Here is an 18,532-nt window from a genome sequence, read left to right on the forward strand (position 1 = left end):
TTTTTATTTTTAGTTCTATTTTTTTTCCTAGCACATTCTATTTTTATTTTTAGTTCTATTTTTCCTAGTTTAATTTAATTTTTTTATTTAATTTCTATCGTATTTCTTTTATTCATATTTATTTCTTATTTGTAAAATTTAACTCTCTTTTAGGGTCAATGGCAGGCGTATAATGCATTTCACTACATTTCGTACTGTGTATGTTTGTGTATGTGACAAATAAAATTTTAATTTGAATTTGATCCGTGAATGGAGTGTGCGGTCAACTCGCGGCCGCTCCTCAGGCTGCTCCAATGTTTTGGCAGCCCTCACTTCTGCCTGTCATATGTGCTTGTCCACTGTAGATGCTTCTCAGCCTGATCCAGGTTTGGCCCCATCCCTGTTTTCGCTGCAGATGACGCTGCCTATTGTTACGGTTGGTAAGGTATGCCTGTGACACGCCCATAGTATGACATAAATGCTGATAATCACATGTGACTACCTGTGCAAACACCACCGGCCACGCACCACCCGCTGCCCAAACAAACAGAATTTCTGTTTTATTTTTTAATATATTGGGCCCCCGAGTGGCCCAGGGTTAAAGTGCTCGCCCTATTATTTGCCGTTTGCTAGTTTTAGGTTCCTGGATGATGCTGTAGCCTCCTGCAGCCGGGGGCCTAGACAGAGCTTTATCTCAGCTGTGCACGGTGGGATGGGAGGCATTTAGCCTCTCTCATCAATCACAGCTTTACAGCCAATCATGGCATCTGTAAGCTCACACAAGTGGAAGGAGCAGATAGCGCTGTCCTCCGAGTGTGTTACGCCACCCCCAACAATGGGTGAGCGAGCATTTTATAAAAGATGTGTCCAGCTGATGTCACGTTGTTCCGAGGAAACAGTAATAGTCTTTGGTCCTCCCTGACTAACTGGTAGTAAGTAGCTTTAATGTGGGAGCCCCCTAGTGATAGGTGGAAATTGAATACAAATAAATCAGGGAGAGAATCTGAAAAAAATCCTCACCAAAATTTTTTTTTTATATGATTGTATGCCATATATAACCAGTAAATATACTAGGGATAGGGTTATTTTTAACCAGTAAATATACATGATATTATGTATAGGCTGATATCCTTAAGTATGAGATTACATAAAATAAGATTAGAATAGATTAGATTAGATTAGATTAAATATGTATCACTTATTATCCTTAAATATAAACAATATAAAAATTTTACAAATGTTGAAAAATATGATCAAGTATACACTTGGTCAAGCTGCGAAGCTGCCTCGCCTTTTTTTGGTCATGGAGATGACCAGCTTTCCCATTGTGAAGACTATTGCTTCGTGTCAGGAAGGTACACCCAGGATTCATCACTTGTAATGATCCTCGACATGAAGGACAGGTCATCCACGACATGCTGACAGAGTTCTCTGCAGACTTCGATGCGATGTTCCTTCTGCTCCTGGGTCAGCAGCCTGGGTTGACCTTGGCAGCAACACGGCATATGTTCAAATCCCATAGGAGGATCGCCTGAACTGTTTCGTATGACACACACATGATGGCAACAAAAATGTGGATTGTTCTCGGACAATCATTCCAACTTGCTGTCCATGATGAAATAACAGATGTAATAATGGATGTGGTCAGAATAGCACCAGTTGCACCGCTCCCTATGTACACAGGACGATGCCTTTTGGCACACTGACTTATGAAGGTCCGTAATGAGGGAAAAATGATTATGGAGCAAGTAAAAATATAATGTTTGTTTTCTTTTTTCATGTAGTCATTTATCTTGTACACAGCTTATCCTGTACAGGGTCACAGGCGGTCGGGTGAGTCCCAGGAAGGTCCCAGGAAACTTTGGGCACGAGGCAGGGTACACCCTGAACAGGGCACACATGCAGACACCACACACACATGCACACATTATGGGAAATTGTCTGTGGTACCGGAGTACCTGAGGAAACCTATCAAGCACGGGGAAAACATCTCCACACACAAACACACACACACACACACCCCGAGGTAGGATTCGAACCCAGCCCCTGGAGGTGCCATTACTTTCTACTCTCAAAATATGTCACTTTTTTATTTTTCCTTATTTATCCAATGATTCCTGCACATGTGTATTTATGTCCTAATTTGCTCAAGCGCATAACACTTGCTTATGTTTCCTTCTTTTTTTGTCTGTGGGTTAGTTGTTTGTAATCATATAGGAAATAATATGAATAATATCTTATAATCGAAAAAAACTTGAAAATTGTGTTAGTAATACCATCAGTTATTAACAATCATGAACATATTTCCTTCCACCACACAGACTTTCTCTTTAAATGTGTACTGACAGGAGGCACGCTGTTCCCACTGCGCATGCGCATTAGAATAGAGTGCAAACACTTGAGCAGGAAAACAACAGCACCACTGAGGGATGTGAGGGGGCACTAAATCTCTTCGTTAGTGATTAGCCTGTGGAGCTATCATTATTATTATTTAAAAAAAAAAAAAAAACTTTCCATATTTACTGCCATTTCGATTTTGACTTGACTTGTAGATGGTGTGCTCATGAACCTGGCCAGTCAGAGCGGAGAGGCCGGCTGCAGCCAGCTGCTCTTCGCCAACTTTAACCAGGACAACACGTAAGGCTGAGCGGGGAGCCGCGGCACTGGGGCTCGGGGATGAGGGCCTGCTTTAGCGTCTCATTCGGCTTCTGTTACTGACAGCTAATTATGACATTGTGTCACGCTAATGCGTCAGTCGTGTGAATTATATTTATAATATTCAGTTGGGTAATTAATAAAACAAAATCGAAAAACTAAATGCATTTTTTCTAGCTTAAGCAGTGCGTTAGATATGATGTAAATACAAAAAACTCTCACGGTTGTAAAAACGCTAATACGTTTATTAAGCGTAAATGAAGTAGCAGATATTTATAGTTATTAAGTTATGTTATATCTTTGCATATGTTTTCCCTGCATGTTTAGCCCTAAGCTAATGTCCACTAGCTTTGGTCAGTCATTGCTAGCAGCTAACATTAACTTGTGTACTGCGCAGCTGCATGACTTTACTGTGGTACCTCAGGCAGTTTGTGTTAAAGGTGCAAAGATTGAAATCTTTGTTTTATAGAAATAATCCTGGAATATTTAAATTATACAGTTTAAAAAAAAAAAGTTTTAAGGCTCAGCCCTGGTCTAGAGCATGACAAAGAAAGCCTGTTTAGAGCCTCCTATCTGTGCTTGTTTGGGTTTGGATGGACCGTCTGTCAATCATTTTATTGACACGCCCACTATGTCAGTGTGAAATCAGCATAGCCATGTAATACTACGTGTGTGTGTGTGTGTGTGCGTGAGATCACAGAATACACACTTGACCAAAGTTGACACATCTTGCCAAAGTTCACCGTAAAGATGTTTGTGTTTATGTGAAATAAGTCACTTTTTAGGTTCTATTTGCACAGAGTAAATTTCGAAGTATATTTTTGAAGTAAATTTCTGTATATTTATGGGCCATTGGTGGCTCATTGATGGGTTTCTTGCCTGCTGTGTGAAAGGCCCAGGTTCAATTCCCAGCCGCTGGATGTTTCAGGAAAAGCATTCGATGTAAAAACCTGTCAAGTTGTGTGTGTGTGTGTGTGTGTGTGTGTGTGTGTATGGATCGAATGGTCCCTTGTGGTGACCCCTCGACGGGAGCAGCCGAAAGACTAATTTAATTACAGAATTACCGAAATAACAAATTTCTGCAAATTACTGGCAAGCATTTAAAAATAGAGACAAACCAGACGGACCACAAAATTAGCTCCGCACTTGCAGAGCCCTGTTAAACTTGCTGATCAAAAAGTAATTTGTCAAATTTTAGCATATTTAGCCTATAGCCAAATTGACCCTGTTATTACGTCTTTTAAATTGGTCTCGTATGTCAACGCTGCCTTTATTTAATGACATAAAAATTTTGGAAAAATACTAAGCAGAGATTGAAAAAAAAAATTCAGTTATAAATCCTGTTTTTTTTGTGTGTGTGCGCTGATTAATGTAATGCCACGCTAACTCTGAAATAGATTTTTAAATAATTCATTACATCATCACGGGTGGTGGAGTCCCATCCCTCATACTAAACATGGCATACCTGAAACAATTTAGCATTTTAAAAAGAGTTTTTATAATAATCTTTTACTTTTGTCCACTGATTCTTTGAGGTAAAACATAAGCCAAATATATCTTCAATCTCTTCTTTGTTGTTAACGTACAGATCTTGCTGATTTTGCTTATAAAACCCTGTTTATTTTGCTAGCGTACATTTGAGACACACGTTATGTGGTTATGTTAAAGTGTGAAGGCTGTAACAGTATGAGGCCTTTTGTCAACAAGCCGTCAGTGTTTTCTGCTTTAAGAGAGAAAGGATTTTGGTTGTTTTGGTTGATTTGGTATAAAATTTGGAAGATTTTTTTGTAATTATCTTCTCTTTCTCAAACAGGTCCTTAGCTGTTGGTACAAAATCAGGATACAAGTTTTTCTCTTTGTCATCGGTTGACAAATTGGAACAGATTTACGAATGCAGTAAGTATCTTATCTTATCCTGAGTAGATTACATATACAACATGTTTACTTTGAGCGTCAATTAAAAGAGATGTAGTACTTTACATCAGCTGCGTTGATGCTGATCCTCCTGACAAATCAAATATAAAAATCGTTGATCTGTTTGACCAGCTCACAGAACACAGGCTGAGCTGATCGAACAGACGCTTCCTCGTTTACGAGAACGTTTGAGTGATTTTATGAGTCTTGCACAACAATTTTATGATTAACAAACCTTGGAGATTTTTTTCATCTGTTTAATGGAGTAATAGTTTCAAGTTGCCATAAAAGTAAACCAAAACAAAAAACAGATAATCCCCTGCTACACTAATGCACTTATTATCCCAGTGTTTCACTAGTGCTTGGATACCATTAATTTAGAAAGTTTTCTTAGCACGCCGAACAATTATCAGAACAATTATCATATTATAAATATCAATATAATATAATGCGTAGCAATAAATTTAGTATTAAAATATTAAAACAAGATTTTCTTTTCCTGAAGTGTGCATACATTATTTTTCTTCACTTTTGCCTTTAAATGATGTCATATCATGATGTAAACATCTTTTAACATGTTTTGTGTCGTCTCGTCCTTCCATAGCTGACACAGAAGATGTGTGTATCGTGGAAAGACTGTTCTCCAGTAGCCTTGTTGCTATTGTGAGCCTCAAGGCACCTAGGAAGCTCAAAGTCTGTCATTTCAAGAAGGGAACTGAGATCTGTAACTACAGCTACTCTAACACTATACTGGCTGTAAAACTAAACAGACAGGTAAGCACAAGCACAGCATCACACACATACACGTGTTGATTGTGAGGGATCATAGCCGCTTAAATCTCATTCCCTATTCTGTGATTGTGGTGCTGTAGGTGTCTAACAGGTGTTATTTCTTTTTAAACAGAGGTTGATAGTATGTCTGGAAGAATCACTGTACATCCACAACATCAGGGATATGAAAGTGCTGCATACAATCCGGGAGACTCCTCCAAACCCATCAGGTGCGCAGATCTCTTAAACCTGCTCCACTCGCACTGTTGTGTACACACACACACACACACTTCGAGAACGCATCTGTGTGTCTCAAAGCAAAAGCAGGATCTTCTTTCACAACAGGATGTTGGTAGATTTTTACAGTTCTTTATTCCCGAAGCTCAGGGAACTGAAACGGTCTAAACCATGCGCAGCGGGACGCTTTAGCAGAAAGTTCGTGTTTAGTTTTTTTTTTTCTTTTTGTGGGAGAAACTTAAAAAACGAAATAATTTTTTTTGTTTTAACTGGTTTGATCTCGCTTTGATTTTAGGATTGTGCTCGCTTTCGATCAGCAACGACAACTGCTACCTGGCGTATCCAGGAAGTGCGACGATAGGCGAAGTGCAGGTTTTTGACACTGTTAATCTGGTAGGTTTCAATTCTTCATGTCATGAATCAATTGAACTAATGCTTATGAGAATGATTAAATCGTTTGTAAACCTTCAATGCAGCATGAATATGATTTTTTTTTTTTAAATATATTCTTCTTTTCCAGAGAGCTGCTAATATGATCCCCGCTCATGACAGCCCGTTAGCGGCCCTGGCTTTCGACGCGAGCGGAACAAAACTAGCCACGGCTTCTGAGAAGGTTCGCGGTTTTTAATTAACGTCTAGCAATTTAACAGTTAACCCGTTAAAGTTTGTATTAAAGTTGGCGCCTTTGATGTTTGTGTTTTAAGGGAACCGTCATCCGTGTGTTCTCCATTCCAGAAGGCCAGAAGCTCTTTGAGTTCAGGAGGGGAGTTAAGAGGTAACCGATGGAAGAGTAGAACAACAGGGCCTAATCAGTAATCTGAGGAAAGATGTAAAAACATTAAATACACTTTTCTTTTTTAACTGTCAGATGTGTGAGTATCTGCTCGCTGGCCTTCAGTATGGAAGGACTTTATCTATCTGCCTCGAGCAACACCGAGACAGTTCATATCTTCAAGCTGGAGACACAGAGAGAAAAGTACGTGCTAGCGTTTTAACCCACACCGAGTTTTAAAATCTTCACTGTCATGTTTTTAGAAGAAAAAACTGCTCCTCCTTTTTTTTTTGTTTAATCTTGTACCCTGATTAAATTTTGTTATTAAAAATGCAAATTTTATTAAATATATCCGATTTGCACAGGATTAGTATTACATGAGGATTTTAGAAATTACCCCCTAATAATAAATCACACACATCTGAGTTTCATGTGGCGCATTCGCACAGGATAAGCGAATTTAACTCGAATTAACTGAATGATCTCCCGGATATAGTTTTTTGTTTCATACAAATAAGTATTAGATATATTTAATATTATTTACATTACATATTACAGATGACATTGTGCTTTGTAGCGAGAGCAGGGAACAGGTGGAGGAACATCTAAAAAGGTGGAGGTACGCTCTGGAAAGCAGAGGAATGAAGGTTAGCGCAGCAAGATAAGGAGGCTGAGGTTGTAGCTGCCAGGCAGGAGGTCTAGAGGAAGACCAAAGAAGAGATTTATAGATGTAGTAAGAGAGGACAGGAAGTTAGTTGGGGTGAGAGAAGAGGAAGCAGAGAACAGAGTAAGATGAGGCAGATGATTCGCTGTGGCGAGCCCTGATTCGCCGAAAACAAATACAAATAAAACCGCTTGTACCACTCGTGACTTAAAAAGTAAAAAAAAAAAAGGATATTAAAAAGTAAAGTGATGCACAAATATAATTAAAAAAGAGAAAACTCGTACAAATATAGGAACCATAGAAAACCTTAGCTGTCAAATTTACAATATGTACAGTAATAAAATAGAATTGAAAAGGGAAGCATACCAGATGTGATCAAGGATGAGTTACAGCTGAGTGCAGTTTGTACGAGTACTTTTTTTTCCCTCTCATCAGGCCGCAGGAGGAACCCACCACTTGGACGGGCTACTTCGGGAAAGTACTGATGGCGTCGACCACGTACCTGCCTGCTCAGGTGTCTGAGATGTTCACGCAGGGGCGGGCCTTCGCCACCGTCAGACTGCCATTTTCAGGACACAAGAACATCTGTGCTCTGGCCGTGTGAGTTCATCATGTAGTTTTTGTGAATGTTGGATTAACGCAGCACTTGATGCAGAACAAATAGTTTTATTTATCTTCTCCAGAATCCAGAAGATTCCGCGTCTTTTGGTGGCGGCGTCCGACGGCTACCTGTACCTGTACAACCTAGACCCACAGGAGGGTGGGGAGTGTACCCTCATGAAGCAGCACAAGTAATGCGCTCATCCAGACTCAACACCTAATACAATAACACGTACCTCGTCTCCTTAGGAGAATGCTCACCATATATATATATATATATATATATATATGTATATGTATTAGGGATGCACCGAAATGAAAATTCTGGGCCGAAAACGAAACCGAAATTTTTGGATGCACTTGGCCGAAAACCGATACCAAAACCGAAAATGGCTTCATTAAAAAACATGTTTAAAATATTTTCTTTTTGTTTGTATTAAAAAAACTACAAATTAATTAAGCAATCAAACTTTTATTGATAATAAATAACAGTAATAAGGCTGTTTAACAATAACAAAACTTGCTTCCAAACCGCCGACATACTCCGTGTTTGATGCGTAATGACAGCGCGAACGAGACGGGAGGATGGGAGAGGCGTGGCGACAATTTAGGCTTTTATTTTCGGCGCTTTCTTACGTTTCGGCCGAAACCGATAATGCTATTTCGGCCGAAAATTTTCGGCGGCCGAAATTTCGGTGCATCCCTAATATGTATATGTATAATTTTTTTTTTTTGTACAATTATTGACAAACACTGTAAATTCCAGATTATGACTTTATTACCTGGAATAAATTGCAGCGTTTTGCGATTAAATAATTGCACAGGTCCATTTAGCAGTTTTGGTTTTTATGCAATTAACTGTTCAGAACTAATTGATATAATCTTAAATTTAGTCATGTGATAATCATTCCAATATATTGTAATGGTGTAGTAGTTTTGTTTCAATTCATTGGAATGTGTGTGTGTGTACACACTATAATTGTCCACAGACTCATAGTAGGCAAGTCTGGAATGATGTAATTAAGTCTAATCTCGTTTTCTAAAATGTATTATCCGAATCGTCTCATTTCCAGATTAGATGGAAGCGCTGAACCTGCAAATGAAATTCTGGAGCAGACATGTCATGAGCGCCCACTAGTGGCACAAACCTACAGCACTGCCATTGCCAAAGGTACAAAACACTTTCATTTTTGTAGCTCTTTGTTTAACCCTGTGTGTGTAACACGTACACGACTATGTTGTTTTTTTGTTTTTCATCCAGGTTACCCTGAGGATCAGGGAGCAGTGGGTGGAGCCGGCGTGGAAGACGACATCAACGCCCTGCACCTGGATGAAGAAAACGAGCAGCCTCCGCTAATCCTGGAGACGGACTGAGAGCTCTAACCCCTGCGCATCCCTGATGATGCCATGGGGCGGGAAAAAATAAATAAAAATAATAATAATAAACCACAGAGTTACACATTTCAGAGGGAGCGCGTTTCTTCCTCCTCTGGCGCTGCTATGTGAAAGGGGTTGAGAAGACGGGGGGCATTTCATAAGCGAGCCTAGCTGTAGCCTTCTCGTCTATCATGTATAGATGTTTCAATGTCCGGTCCCCCCATTTGTGGCTTTTTTTATTTCTGACACCTTTGCTATAAAATACTACAGCGAGAGAAAAGTTTAAGCTACAGCTGTATCATGTCGAGTAGCTTTGCATGTACATGTGCCAAGTGCAAGAAAAACGTTTGTTCATGGTCCTGATGCGTGTTCAGTGGACATTCTCCTCTTGAGCCTTGACATGCTTTAAAGTGTGTGTGTGTGTGTGTGTGTTACTTTGCTTAAGCAGAAGATAGCTAACTTAATGATGCGCCTGCTACACCATACTGTGCAATGTTATTTTAAATTGTCAGAAATGTGGGGCGTCTGTCACCTGTGGCGATTTTTTTTTTGTGACGAATTGTGAACGTTCGTAACGTTTCTGATGCCTTCATGTTACTTTGCCAGCTTAAACAATTCTTAATGAAGACGACACTGATTGTCTAGACACAGTATTCACATCACAAGCGCCACGCTTCTCTGACCTTTTTTTTTTCTTTTTCTTTTTTTGGAAGTTTTAACCAGAAATCTATGAAGGATCTCCTTGTTTATTTCTAGACCAATAATCCCACTACTTTTATGGACCATTTTTTTATTTTATTTTTTTGGGCGGATGGATCTTACAGGTCAGGTACACCCTTTCCCCTTCCTCTTCCCCTGATGTAATTGCAGAATTGTACGCGCCATTAAGACTTTATAAAGCATCAACCATATCATTTGGAGTGGAAATGATGTGTTCATTATTTTGGGTAGATGTTGGTGTGCAAACACTGCCCTGTGATATTATAATAATAATAACAATAAACTGCCAGCTATCGTCTGGTTTTCAGTTTAATTACTGAATTGTGTGACTCTATTTAGTCTAAGTATCAGTCATGTATCCCAGTTTGTCTGTGAAGTAGAGCTGAGCTCGTTACTGGGGGAAAGAATTTTCTCCTTTTTTTTTTTAAATAAACAAAAATTGTCTGTTAAGGCAGACTTGGGAAAAGGCTGAAGCCGAGACGGTGCGGGTCTGTCTTTGGTATGTTCCCATGGACGTCCCAGAGAACACGTTACACTCGCTTGCACACACACACATGGCTGTAAGGCCTGAGTCACATGATGTTGACTGATAAAGTCAGTGTGTTTCCCAAAAGTTCTCAAAGTCCTCAGTGTGTTCAGGAAGCACGAAATACACACCAGGCTTGTATATTTGCAGACGTTACCTATGATATAACGTACACTAATCTTTTATTTCTATGCATGAGTTTCTCCTGAGCATGACTGAATGCCAACCTTTCCACATTGGTATCTGATCGATGTTCATCACCCAGTGAGCTCTGACAAATTTAGGCCACTATCATTTTTTTAATGCATTTTTCTTTTGTATAAAATGTAAATTGTTCCATACAAAAATAAATAAAATGTCTAGTTCAAAAAGTATAGAATTGAAGTTTGTTGCCAAAGTGTTGTTACTCTTCAGTTTTCATGTAAATCTTTCTTCCAATTCCAGAACTTATTCAAATTGATTCATTTATTGCAAAAATTATGACAATCAACAATCAAGAAACGTACCAGTCACATACAAGTGCACTTCAGCATCAATTTGCAGCATCTCTGGTTGTCTGCTATTATAATAATTATTGCTAGCTATTACATTATTGATAATTATTCATAACAGGATTTATTGCTTTTTTTTTCTCTTAAAATCATCATTGTGATCCAGTTTTTCTTCAGGACACCATGAAGTCCACTTTTAAACAATCTTCAGATCTTTCAAGGCAGATTCAAGGGTCTGTGTGGAGAAAACGTGAGCGTTTTAGTTTAAACCTTATTACTACATGCAGTACTGATATTACGATATGCTTTTACAATTATTAGTAAAGAAAAAAGGAGAGCAGGAAGAATATAAGGAGTTTCACCTTAACATCCCAAATGGCCATTCCTCCATCCATCCCGGTGGTGCAGAATTTGCTGCACTTGACTTTCCCTCCATCAAGCACTGAGATTTGACTGAGAGACAGACAGACAAATAAATAAATATTGAGTGTGTAAACGATAAGCATCAGCAGAGTGAGAGTGATACAAGTGAAAATAAACTGTGATCCTGCAGCTCTGTGCAACAAGTTGAGATTTTGTCCCAGTGAGGTGAAACAGTTACCAGTTCAAATCCCAGAAAGTTTAAATCACATTGAGTCCTGGAAGGAAAAAATCTGAACTCTTTAATATTTAATCTTAGGATTGAACCTACTGTGACTGGCCAACAAAAAAAAATAAAAAGGTTTTTATTAAAATGACCACTCTCACTTTAAGGCCTGGAATGTGGCCGCGCCCTCAGCAGATGTGGAAGATTTGGAACTATTTACTTTATTACTGTACTATCTTTTTTACGTATCTTTTCTTTATTAAATCAGTTTATTAGTGGATACCTTTGACTTTTACTCCACTACATCCTTCTTCACTAGGTTTCTGCACAATGTTACGTTACATAGCCTCAGTGGTGCGTAGCAGAAATATCGCCACCTGCTGACTGTTAACTGTAAACGTGATTTGTCATTATTTGAAACAATGCAATACAGCTGGTGTTTAAAATCAGAAGCGGCGACTCCTTTTTATTATGACTTTAAAAGGCTCAGTACTTTTGATAATTAAGTAGACTTGAAGGTCAGTACTCAAGTAGAAATGCAAATTTCTTTCTTTAATATTTACTTCGACATTCACTTGAGTAATACTATACCTGGGGTATCTTTACTTTTATTTAAGGACAGGATTTGTGTGCTTTGTCTTCATCTTGCCTAACTAAAAAAAGAAGAAGAAGAAACCCTCCATAGATTGAGTACAATCAGGTGGTCAGCTGACTTCATTTTATTGCCCCATAACGTTACTGAGTCTAGACCTGAGTAACTGATCAACCCCAGATCATAACACTGTCTCCAGAGGCTTGTACAGTGGACACTATGCATGATGGGAGCATCGCTTCATGTCCCTCCCTTCTTACCCTGACACGCCCATCACTCTGGAATAGGGTCAGTCTGGACTCATCAGGTCACATGACCTTTCTCCATCCAATACAATCCATAAAGTCGTCCTTACGTTCCCTAGAAAACTGAAAGATCTCTAACGAGTGGTTTTCTCATGGACAGACAGTGTATGATTGGTAATAAAATTCAGATTTAAAACAAATGTTTGTTTTAAACTGAGATGTTGGTCAAGTTTCACTTGTGGTGTTTGTTTATGGACTGATGATGCTCCAGAGAGATCGATGCAGCAGCGCTTTAGTTATTCACTCAGTCTACCTCTGGTCTGTACACTCCACCTCAAACAGATTAGGATCCAAAGTTTCAAGTTTCATGCAAACGACACACCATGCTCTTTGCCTCATAGCTCAGCACGCCGCACCTTAAAGCACCTTAAAGCATGCTGAAACTTTAAACCCGATATTTCGAACTCCACTATTTTTTAGTAGTGAACAGTGAAACCTAACGATCAGAAATCAATAACTGGATCTCTTATTAAATCGTGATGGAAAACTAATATCGCTAATATTTTAATATTTCAGTATTAATAATGTGTCACAGAGTGGACTTTTCCTTTAACACAAGACCCCCGACCCCTAAATGCTCCAGCGTTACCTTCCAGCTGTTGAAGGTAATTATAGCTGTACAGAATAATAATAATAAAACAGACCTGATGCTGTTTTTGTGCAGCGACTCCAGCACGGCCTCCTTGGTGTCCGATGTGGCTTTCTTGTCCAGGTTCTGGAAGCGCTCCCTGGCAGTCATTCCTTTCTGAGCGCTCTGCTTGGGAACGTCAAGTTTCCCTCCAAAAGTCAGAGCTCCTTTTCCAGCGTCATATACAAACAGCATGGGGTAACAGTCGTGGCCCTGAAATACATTTTACAATTGAATGGAGAGCTCACAAAAGCTTTGAATGTCTGCTGTAATGATGTGGTGTGTGTGTGTGTGTGTGAGTACGTACTGCTGCCACCAAGCTGTTCTCTGTGATGAAGGTCACACAGAGCAGGGGAAGAGTCTCAGAGGTCAGGCTGGTGATGCTGCACAAGAACATTGTGTGAATTCTTTAATAAAAATAACACACAACCTAAGAAGAATAACTATTGTGAGCGACCTGCACGGCTTCAACTCATGAATTACATTATATACATTGCATTAGTACTGTATATCTGAAATAAACCATCATGTTGAAATAATTTTCATTCTGTTTCCTATTAAAAATATTTCACCTACTTGATTCACACCTAATTCTCCCTCTCTGTAATTACTCTATAGATTTTGACCTTATCAGGTGTCGTTACGCTGATAGATGATTTTATTTTCCTACAACAGATGGAGTTTTGTTAGCGTAACTACATGCTAATGAGCTGTAGTGATATCTCAGACGGTTAAGGCACCGAGTTACTGATCGGAAGGTCGTCGGTTCAAGCCCCAGCTCCAACAGTTCACCTTGAGCGAGGCCCTTAACCCTCATCCCTATCTGCCCCAGGCGTGCTGCATCATGGGCTGTATCTGAACCTGCGCTCTGATCTCAGATACACTGGGATATGCAAGAGTAAGAATTTCACCACAATATAAAAACTTTATCAAGAAATCACACTAAAAATAATTTGTTCATCTTCAGTAATCAGTTTTTCACGCTGAGGTTTTAAATCGGATCAGGACTCTACCCCGGGCATGAGGTACGAACATTTCGAATATATGGATGGAGCAGTTTCGTTTCAGCGCCCCTTGGCTTGGACTGAAGGGCAGAAATACTGTATAGAGCAGCACATTTGGATCCACTTATTAAATACCCGTGTACTGTGGTGCTGAAAATGACAACTCGACTCACACAGCCGCCTTTCCTCCCTCGGCCACAGCGACCGTGCTGTCGTGACTCGCCCAGGCCACACGGTTCCCGCTCTCGGAGAAAGTGACCCCGTGCACCCAGCCGGCGGTGCCAGACGACTCGAACAACACCTCCCCGAACGGCATCTTGGAGCCCCATGAAGTGGGAGCGGGCTTCTCCTCCACCTCTTTGATATAGGCTGAGAAGATCCTGCGGACACGCGGTGAGATTTGTAGATATAGACGTATTTATACACATTTAGAGACACACCTAATTCAGCTGATGATGACTTTATTGTTGAACATGTTGTGTTAAATGAGGTAGAACTCACAGATTGAGTCTGACTCCGATCAATAGTATTAGTAAAGAGTTATTGTTACAAACGTTACTGAAAACCATGGACTGCTTTATTATTAATAAATGCTTAATAAAAGCTTCTGACCTGCATTTGAAATCACATGATCCAGCAGCTAGCAGGACGTTGTTGGGATGCCAGTCCAGGCACAGGATCGTAGAGCGAATGGGCTTCTTAATGTGCTTACAAACCCACCTGGAAAAAACAAGCAAACAGAAATGAGTCTATAGATACTCACTACAGAACTCTTCCTGCTCTTTTTGTAAAGATGAATTTAAACAAATACATTTTTATTCCCATCAGAGGTATGGCTCAGTGGTTAAGGCATTGGAATATGGTTTCGAAGGTCACAGGTTCAAACCCCATGACCATCCAGTTACCCCTGTTGGGCCCTTGAGCAAGGCCCTAAAAAAATGTAAGTTACTCTGGATAAGGGCGTCGGGAAGATGCCGTGATGTAAATTTAAATTTGAGTTTGCATGTTCTCCCTGTGCTTGGTGGGTTTCCTCCGGGTTCTCCGGTTTCCTCCCACAGTCCAAACACATGCAGATTAGGCTAATTGACATTCCCAAATTGCCTATAGTGTGTGTGTGTGTGTGTGTGTGTGTGTGTGCCTTGTGATGGATTGGCACCCTGTCCAGGGTGTACCCCTAAGTCTTATTACAGCAGTTTCCAAAATATCAGACGGTTCATCTGTCCCAGAAGCCCATTATTTATCGTTGACCCCCGCGGTAGCAGAGGCGACCCCAGGCCATTTGAAATGAATTCAGCTCACCAGTCATTCTCCTGCTCGAAGTAGCAGACGGAGATGAGACGGGAGCCGCTCCCCACGGCGAACTTGTTCTCCTTGGGTGACCACTTAACGCAGCGGGCGGCACGGTTAATCCTGAGGATGACCAGAGTGGGCTTCCACGCGTCACCCTTCAGGGTCCAGACGTAGGCGTTACGGTCGGTGCCGCAGGTCACAATGCGGTTGCTCTCGGGTGCCCAGTCGATACCTGGCAAACAGGAGGGGGGCGGTGTTACAGCAGTGCCGTCTCGACCCAGGGGTACGGTTCAGACGGTGACGGCGCCACTCACCTGTGACCTGGCCATTGTGCTCCTTCAGCACGTGGATCTTATTCCAGCTGTTTCCCTCCTTCTTATAGATGTGGACATCGTGGTTGTTGGGACACAGGGCAATTTCTGTACAGGAGAATAGAATTACAGGAAGATTGTAAAGTGTAAAGTATAAACATCTGCCTGGTGAGATCTGATTAAAGGTGCTGTTTATAAGAGCTGAGGGACAGACGTAATAATACTGACCCACTCTTAAAGCTTCATGATGGTTTGGATCTGCACGTGCTGATCCAGATCTCATTCCTTTTTCCTTTTCATACTTTCCTTCTTTCTCTAGCATTTTCTAACATTTTCTTTCCTTTCTTACCTTATTTCCTTTTTTTACCTTCCTTCATATCTTCTTTCTTAACCTTCCTTCCTTTTTTTACCTACCGTGTTATATTCTTTAACTTCTTTCTTTCATTCTTTTTTTTTATTTTGTAAACCTAGCTTCTTTTTATTGATTCATTCATTAATTGTTCTGGTCTGGATGTAACCCCTGTCTTTGGCCAGAACACTGCTAAGCTCCGCCCTTTATCTTTAGAGCCGGTCTGTAGTAACTCACAGGAAGATAAAACCTTTAAAGCTGCAGTGTGTGAGCTTAGTCATCTTTTTGTGCATATTTCAGCCCGTATTCACAAGGCCCCGCCCCTTAGATCTCCAGTGGCCCATAAATGAAGTGTCTATAAACTGACTGACACGAGGCCCACCCAAAACACGAACCAGCAGACTAAACATGGACAGGAAGTCAAAGCTTAATCCAATGATAGTTATCATCTTCTAGACATCGTACTGCACCTTTGAAAATAACAAACTGCTTTTTTAAAGCTCATCATGTTCAAAACCCAGACTTACACAGGATGGGCGACATGAAGCGGTTCAGCAGTCACCGTTTGAACTGTTAGGAAGTTGTAGCTTCACATGTTTAACACTCTAACGCTCTGGTGTCTCCTCACACAGCATATTCACTCTGATGCTGCTCAACAAGCTCACCGTTATAACATGACATTTTCTAACATCTGTAATGATAAAGACAAGTCAAGAATCTTAATGCTTCCTTTAATGTGACTTCACATAACATGAAAGTCTTTCTTTATTTAACATCTACTTATTTCCTCTCCTCTGTCCAGTAGTTGTGTTCTACACTAGTCGAGAAGGTAGGCAGATAGTTAAAAAGTCCACGACCCTGACATCTCACACACACGTTGCACTTCACACACTGGAGTCTCTCCATTCAGCAGATGTGCTCCGTCATTTATACTCCGATCAGATCACACACTCTCTGAAATGCTGCGTGTGGTTCCTGCACCGAGCTTGTTTGCTGCACAGCCACTGCGGTCTGTTTAAGACGTCCTACATCAGCAACAGAGCACCATTCATGGTAAAACAGGAAACGTGTGTGACAGAGAGAGTGTGTGTGTGTGTGTTTGTCTTTCTCTGTGTCTGTGTGAGCAGAGGATTAATCATTATTGCTTTTTTCAATAATGTGGAGAAGAAAAAAACAGCAATGTGATGACTGTGTGATTCTCTCTCTGCTTCTCTTCTTCTAGTTATTTTCTTCTCTTTTGAAACAAAGAGGAAACTGTTTCTGGTCTGTTTCTTTTTTTTCTTCTACACTTATTTCTGCAATCCGCTTAATTCGGACTGTTTGGACGACTAGGGAAACACACTGAGGGGAAAATCTGAGTGATCTGTTTTGTGCTTGGCAGTGCAGATCAAAACCAGTGATGTTTGGAGGAACACGGACTCTGCCAAACTGGCCCCGAGGGCTCGAACGGTGCTTCTTTGGTTGAGGATATGAGACACACAAACGATGCTAAATCTGGGGCGTGGGACCGTTTTATGGAAGTGAAATTAGAACACACATGTAAACACTTCCCTTTTGACTAAATAGTGGAACAAATGTAATGTATGACTTATTATGGAAATATTTAGACATTTGCTCATCTAAAAAAATAAAAAGAGGAAAAAAAAAGGGGCAAAACCTGTAAATGAAGGTCTAAAGCTTATACTTTACATTACAGCTGACTTAAGTGAGCATCAAACTTCACACACTTGCACCAAAACCCACGAGCTTCATCTTCCTGAGACACTAAAACTCCTACAGGGAGTTAACTGTTAACACGTTTTTTTGTGTTTTCAGGTCATGAGATGCTTAACAGCAGGTCTGAGACTTACGAGTGCGGTCCTTGTTCCAGGCGTGGCAGCTGATGGGCTCCAGCAGAAAGCTGTGGTAAGCCATGATTGACGTCTCTGTAAGTCAGGTGCATGATGAAATTAGGAAGAAGAAAAACAACTTTGGATGAAAACCTTAATCTGTAAAATCCCTGAAATCCTGCAGTGTCACAACCAGGTTTCTTTTAAAACACAAAACCAAACAAGCTTACTGCAAGTACCTGCCCTAAAAAAAAAAACTTTAAACTGATCTAAAAGTTTCCAAACTTCCTCTTTTCTAAGAACTGCACTATATGATCGTTTGCACACAAACCTATTTTCACACATACAGATCAACTTTACAGTCTAAAACTCTCCACACTGGCTGCTGTTTGTACAAGTGAACTTCCTCTTTCTCTGACTTGTGCAGTAAATTAAACGCAGACCGTGAAGGAATTTGACGTGAGGTCAGACAGAACAGAAAAACACACAAAAAAAACCTCCAAACTTCAGTTATACGTAGCTCTCTCATGGTTTAGTTTTTCCTCCAAGAACTTCTAATGTTCAAAGCACTGCTTGACATTGTTATAAATGTTTTTGTTTTTTTTTTTTACATGTTTCTACATGCAAGTAGTTTCACATACGCTAACCTGCTTTCCAGCCTGAACTACATTAAAAACAACATCTGTTTTTTCATCTGCTTACCTTGGAAGAGAAAACGTCTCCGAGATGAAGCGGACAGAGAGATCTGTAACAAAAGCCTCTGTTCGTGGACTCTGAGCAGTCAACACAAACGCTAGCCTGGCTCTCAATGAACTTAGCTATTTTTTTTAACTCTTTTATACAGAAGGGGGGGGGGGGGAGTGTGTTCTCTCCCCTTCCTGTTTGAGAAGCATAACCACTTCCTGATGTGGGCGTCTGTCTGCTAGTGAGGA

General features: G+C 40.4%; 3 protein-coding genes across 5 annotated transcripts in view; 1 reads left to right on the forward strand and 2 right to left on the reverse strand.

The window, feature by feature from the left end:
• mmd2a (monocyte to macrophage differentiation-associated 2a) overlaps positions 1-4,708 on the reverse strand; it is a 31,013-nt gene extending 26,305 nt beyond the window's left edge. Inside the window, exon 1 of the mRNA XM_053492620.1 lies at positions 4,615-4,708. The gene's annotated coding sequence lies outside the window, so the exon portion shown is untranslated. The remainder of the gene's footprint in view (positions 1-4,614) is intronic.
• Positions 2,377-10,002, forward strand: wipi2 (WD repeat domain, phosphoinositide interacting 2). Of its 3 annotated transcripts, none has more exons than XM_053492616.1 (12): positions 2,377-2,616; positions 4,448-4,530; positions 5,153-5,322; positions 5,453-5,549; positions 5,852-5,949; positions 6,077-6,169; positions 6,261-6,331; positions 6,425-6,532; positions 7,428-7,592; positions 7,676-7,783; positions 8,666-8,763; positions 8,854-10,002. In XM_053492616.1, exons 1-12 carry the CDS (start codon positions 2,543-2,545, stop codon positions 8,964-8,966), a joined length of 1,278 nt encoding a protein of 425 aa, XP_053348591.1. In that variant the 5' UTR covers positions 2,377-2,542; the 3' UTR covers positions 8,967-10,002. The 3 variants fall into 3 exon arrangements, with proteins under 3 accessions (XP_053348591.1, XP_053348588.1, XP_053348590.1); XM_053492613.1 differs by having other exon boundaries at positions 2,392-2,410; positions 2,532-2,616; positions 8,666-10,002; XM_053492615.1 differs by having other exon boundaries at positions 2,400-2,433; positions 2,532-2,616; positions 8,666-10,002.
• A 660-nt stretch (positions 10,003-10,662) lies between these two features.
• arpc1b (actin related protein 2/3 complex, subunit 1B) lies at positions 10,663-18,429 on the reverse strand. The gene is made up of 10 exons (XM_053492617.1): positions 18,303-18,429; positions 17,622-17,696; positions 15,426-15,530; positions 15,121-15,343; positions 14,434-14,541; positions 13,995-14,201; positions 13,125-13,200; positions 12,834-13,030; positions 11,069-11,159; positions 10,663-10,941 (listed from the first exon to the last, which is right to left on the reverse strand). The coding sequence occupies exons 2-10, from the start codon at positions 17,683-17,685 to the stop codon at positions 10,903-10,905; spliced, it is 1,110 nt and encodes a 369-aa protein (XP_053348592.1). The 5' UTR covers positions 17,686-17,696; positions 18,303-18,429; the 3' UTR covers positions 10,663-10,902.
• Between the last annotated feature and the right edge of the window lie 103 nt (positions 18,430-18,532).

Source organism: Clarias gariepinus, chromosome 3, assembly GCF_024256425.1.
Source record: "Clarias gariepinus isolate MV-2021 ecotype Netherlands chromosome 3, CGAR_prim_01v2, whole genome shotgun sequence".
In the NCBI taxonomy this organism is placed as follows: Eukaryota; Metazoa; Chordata; class Actinopteri; order Siluriformes; family Clariidae; genus Clarias; species Clarias gariepinus.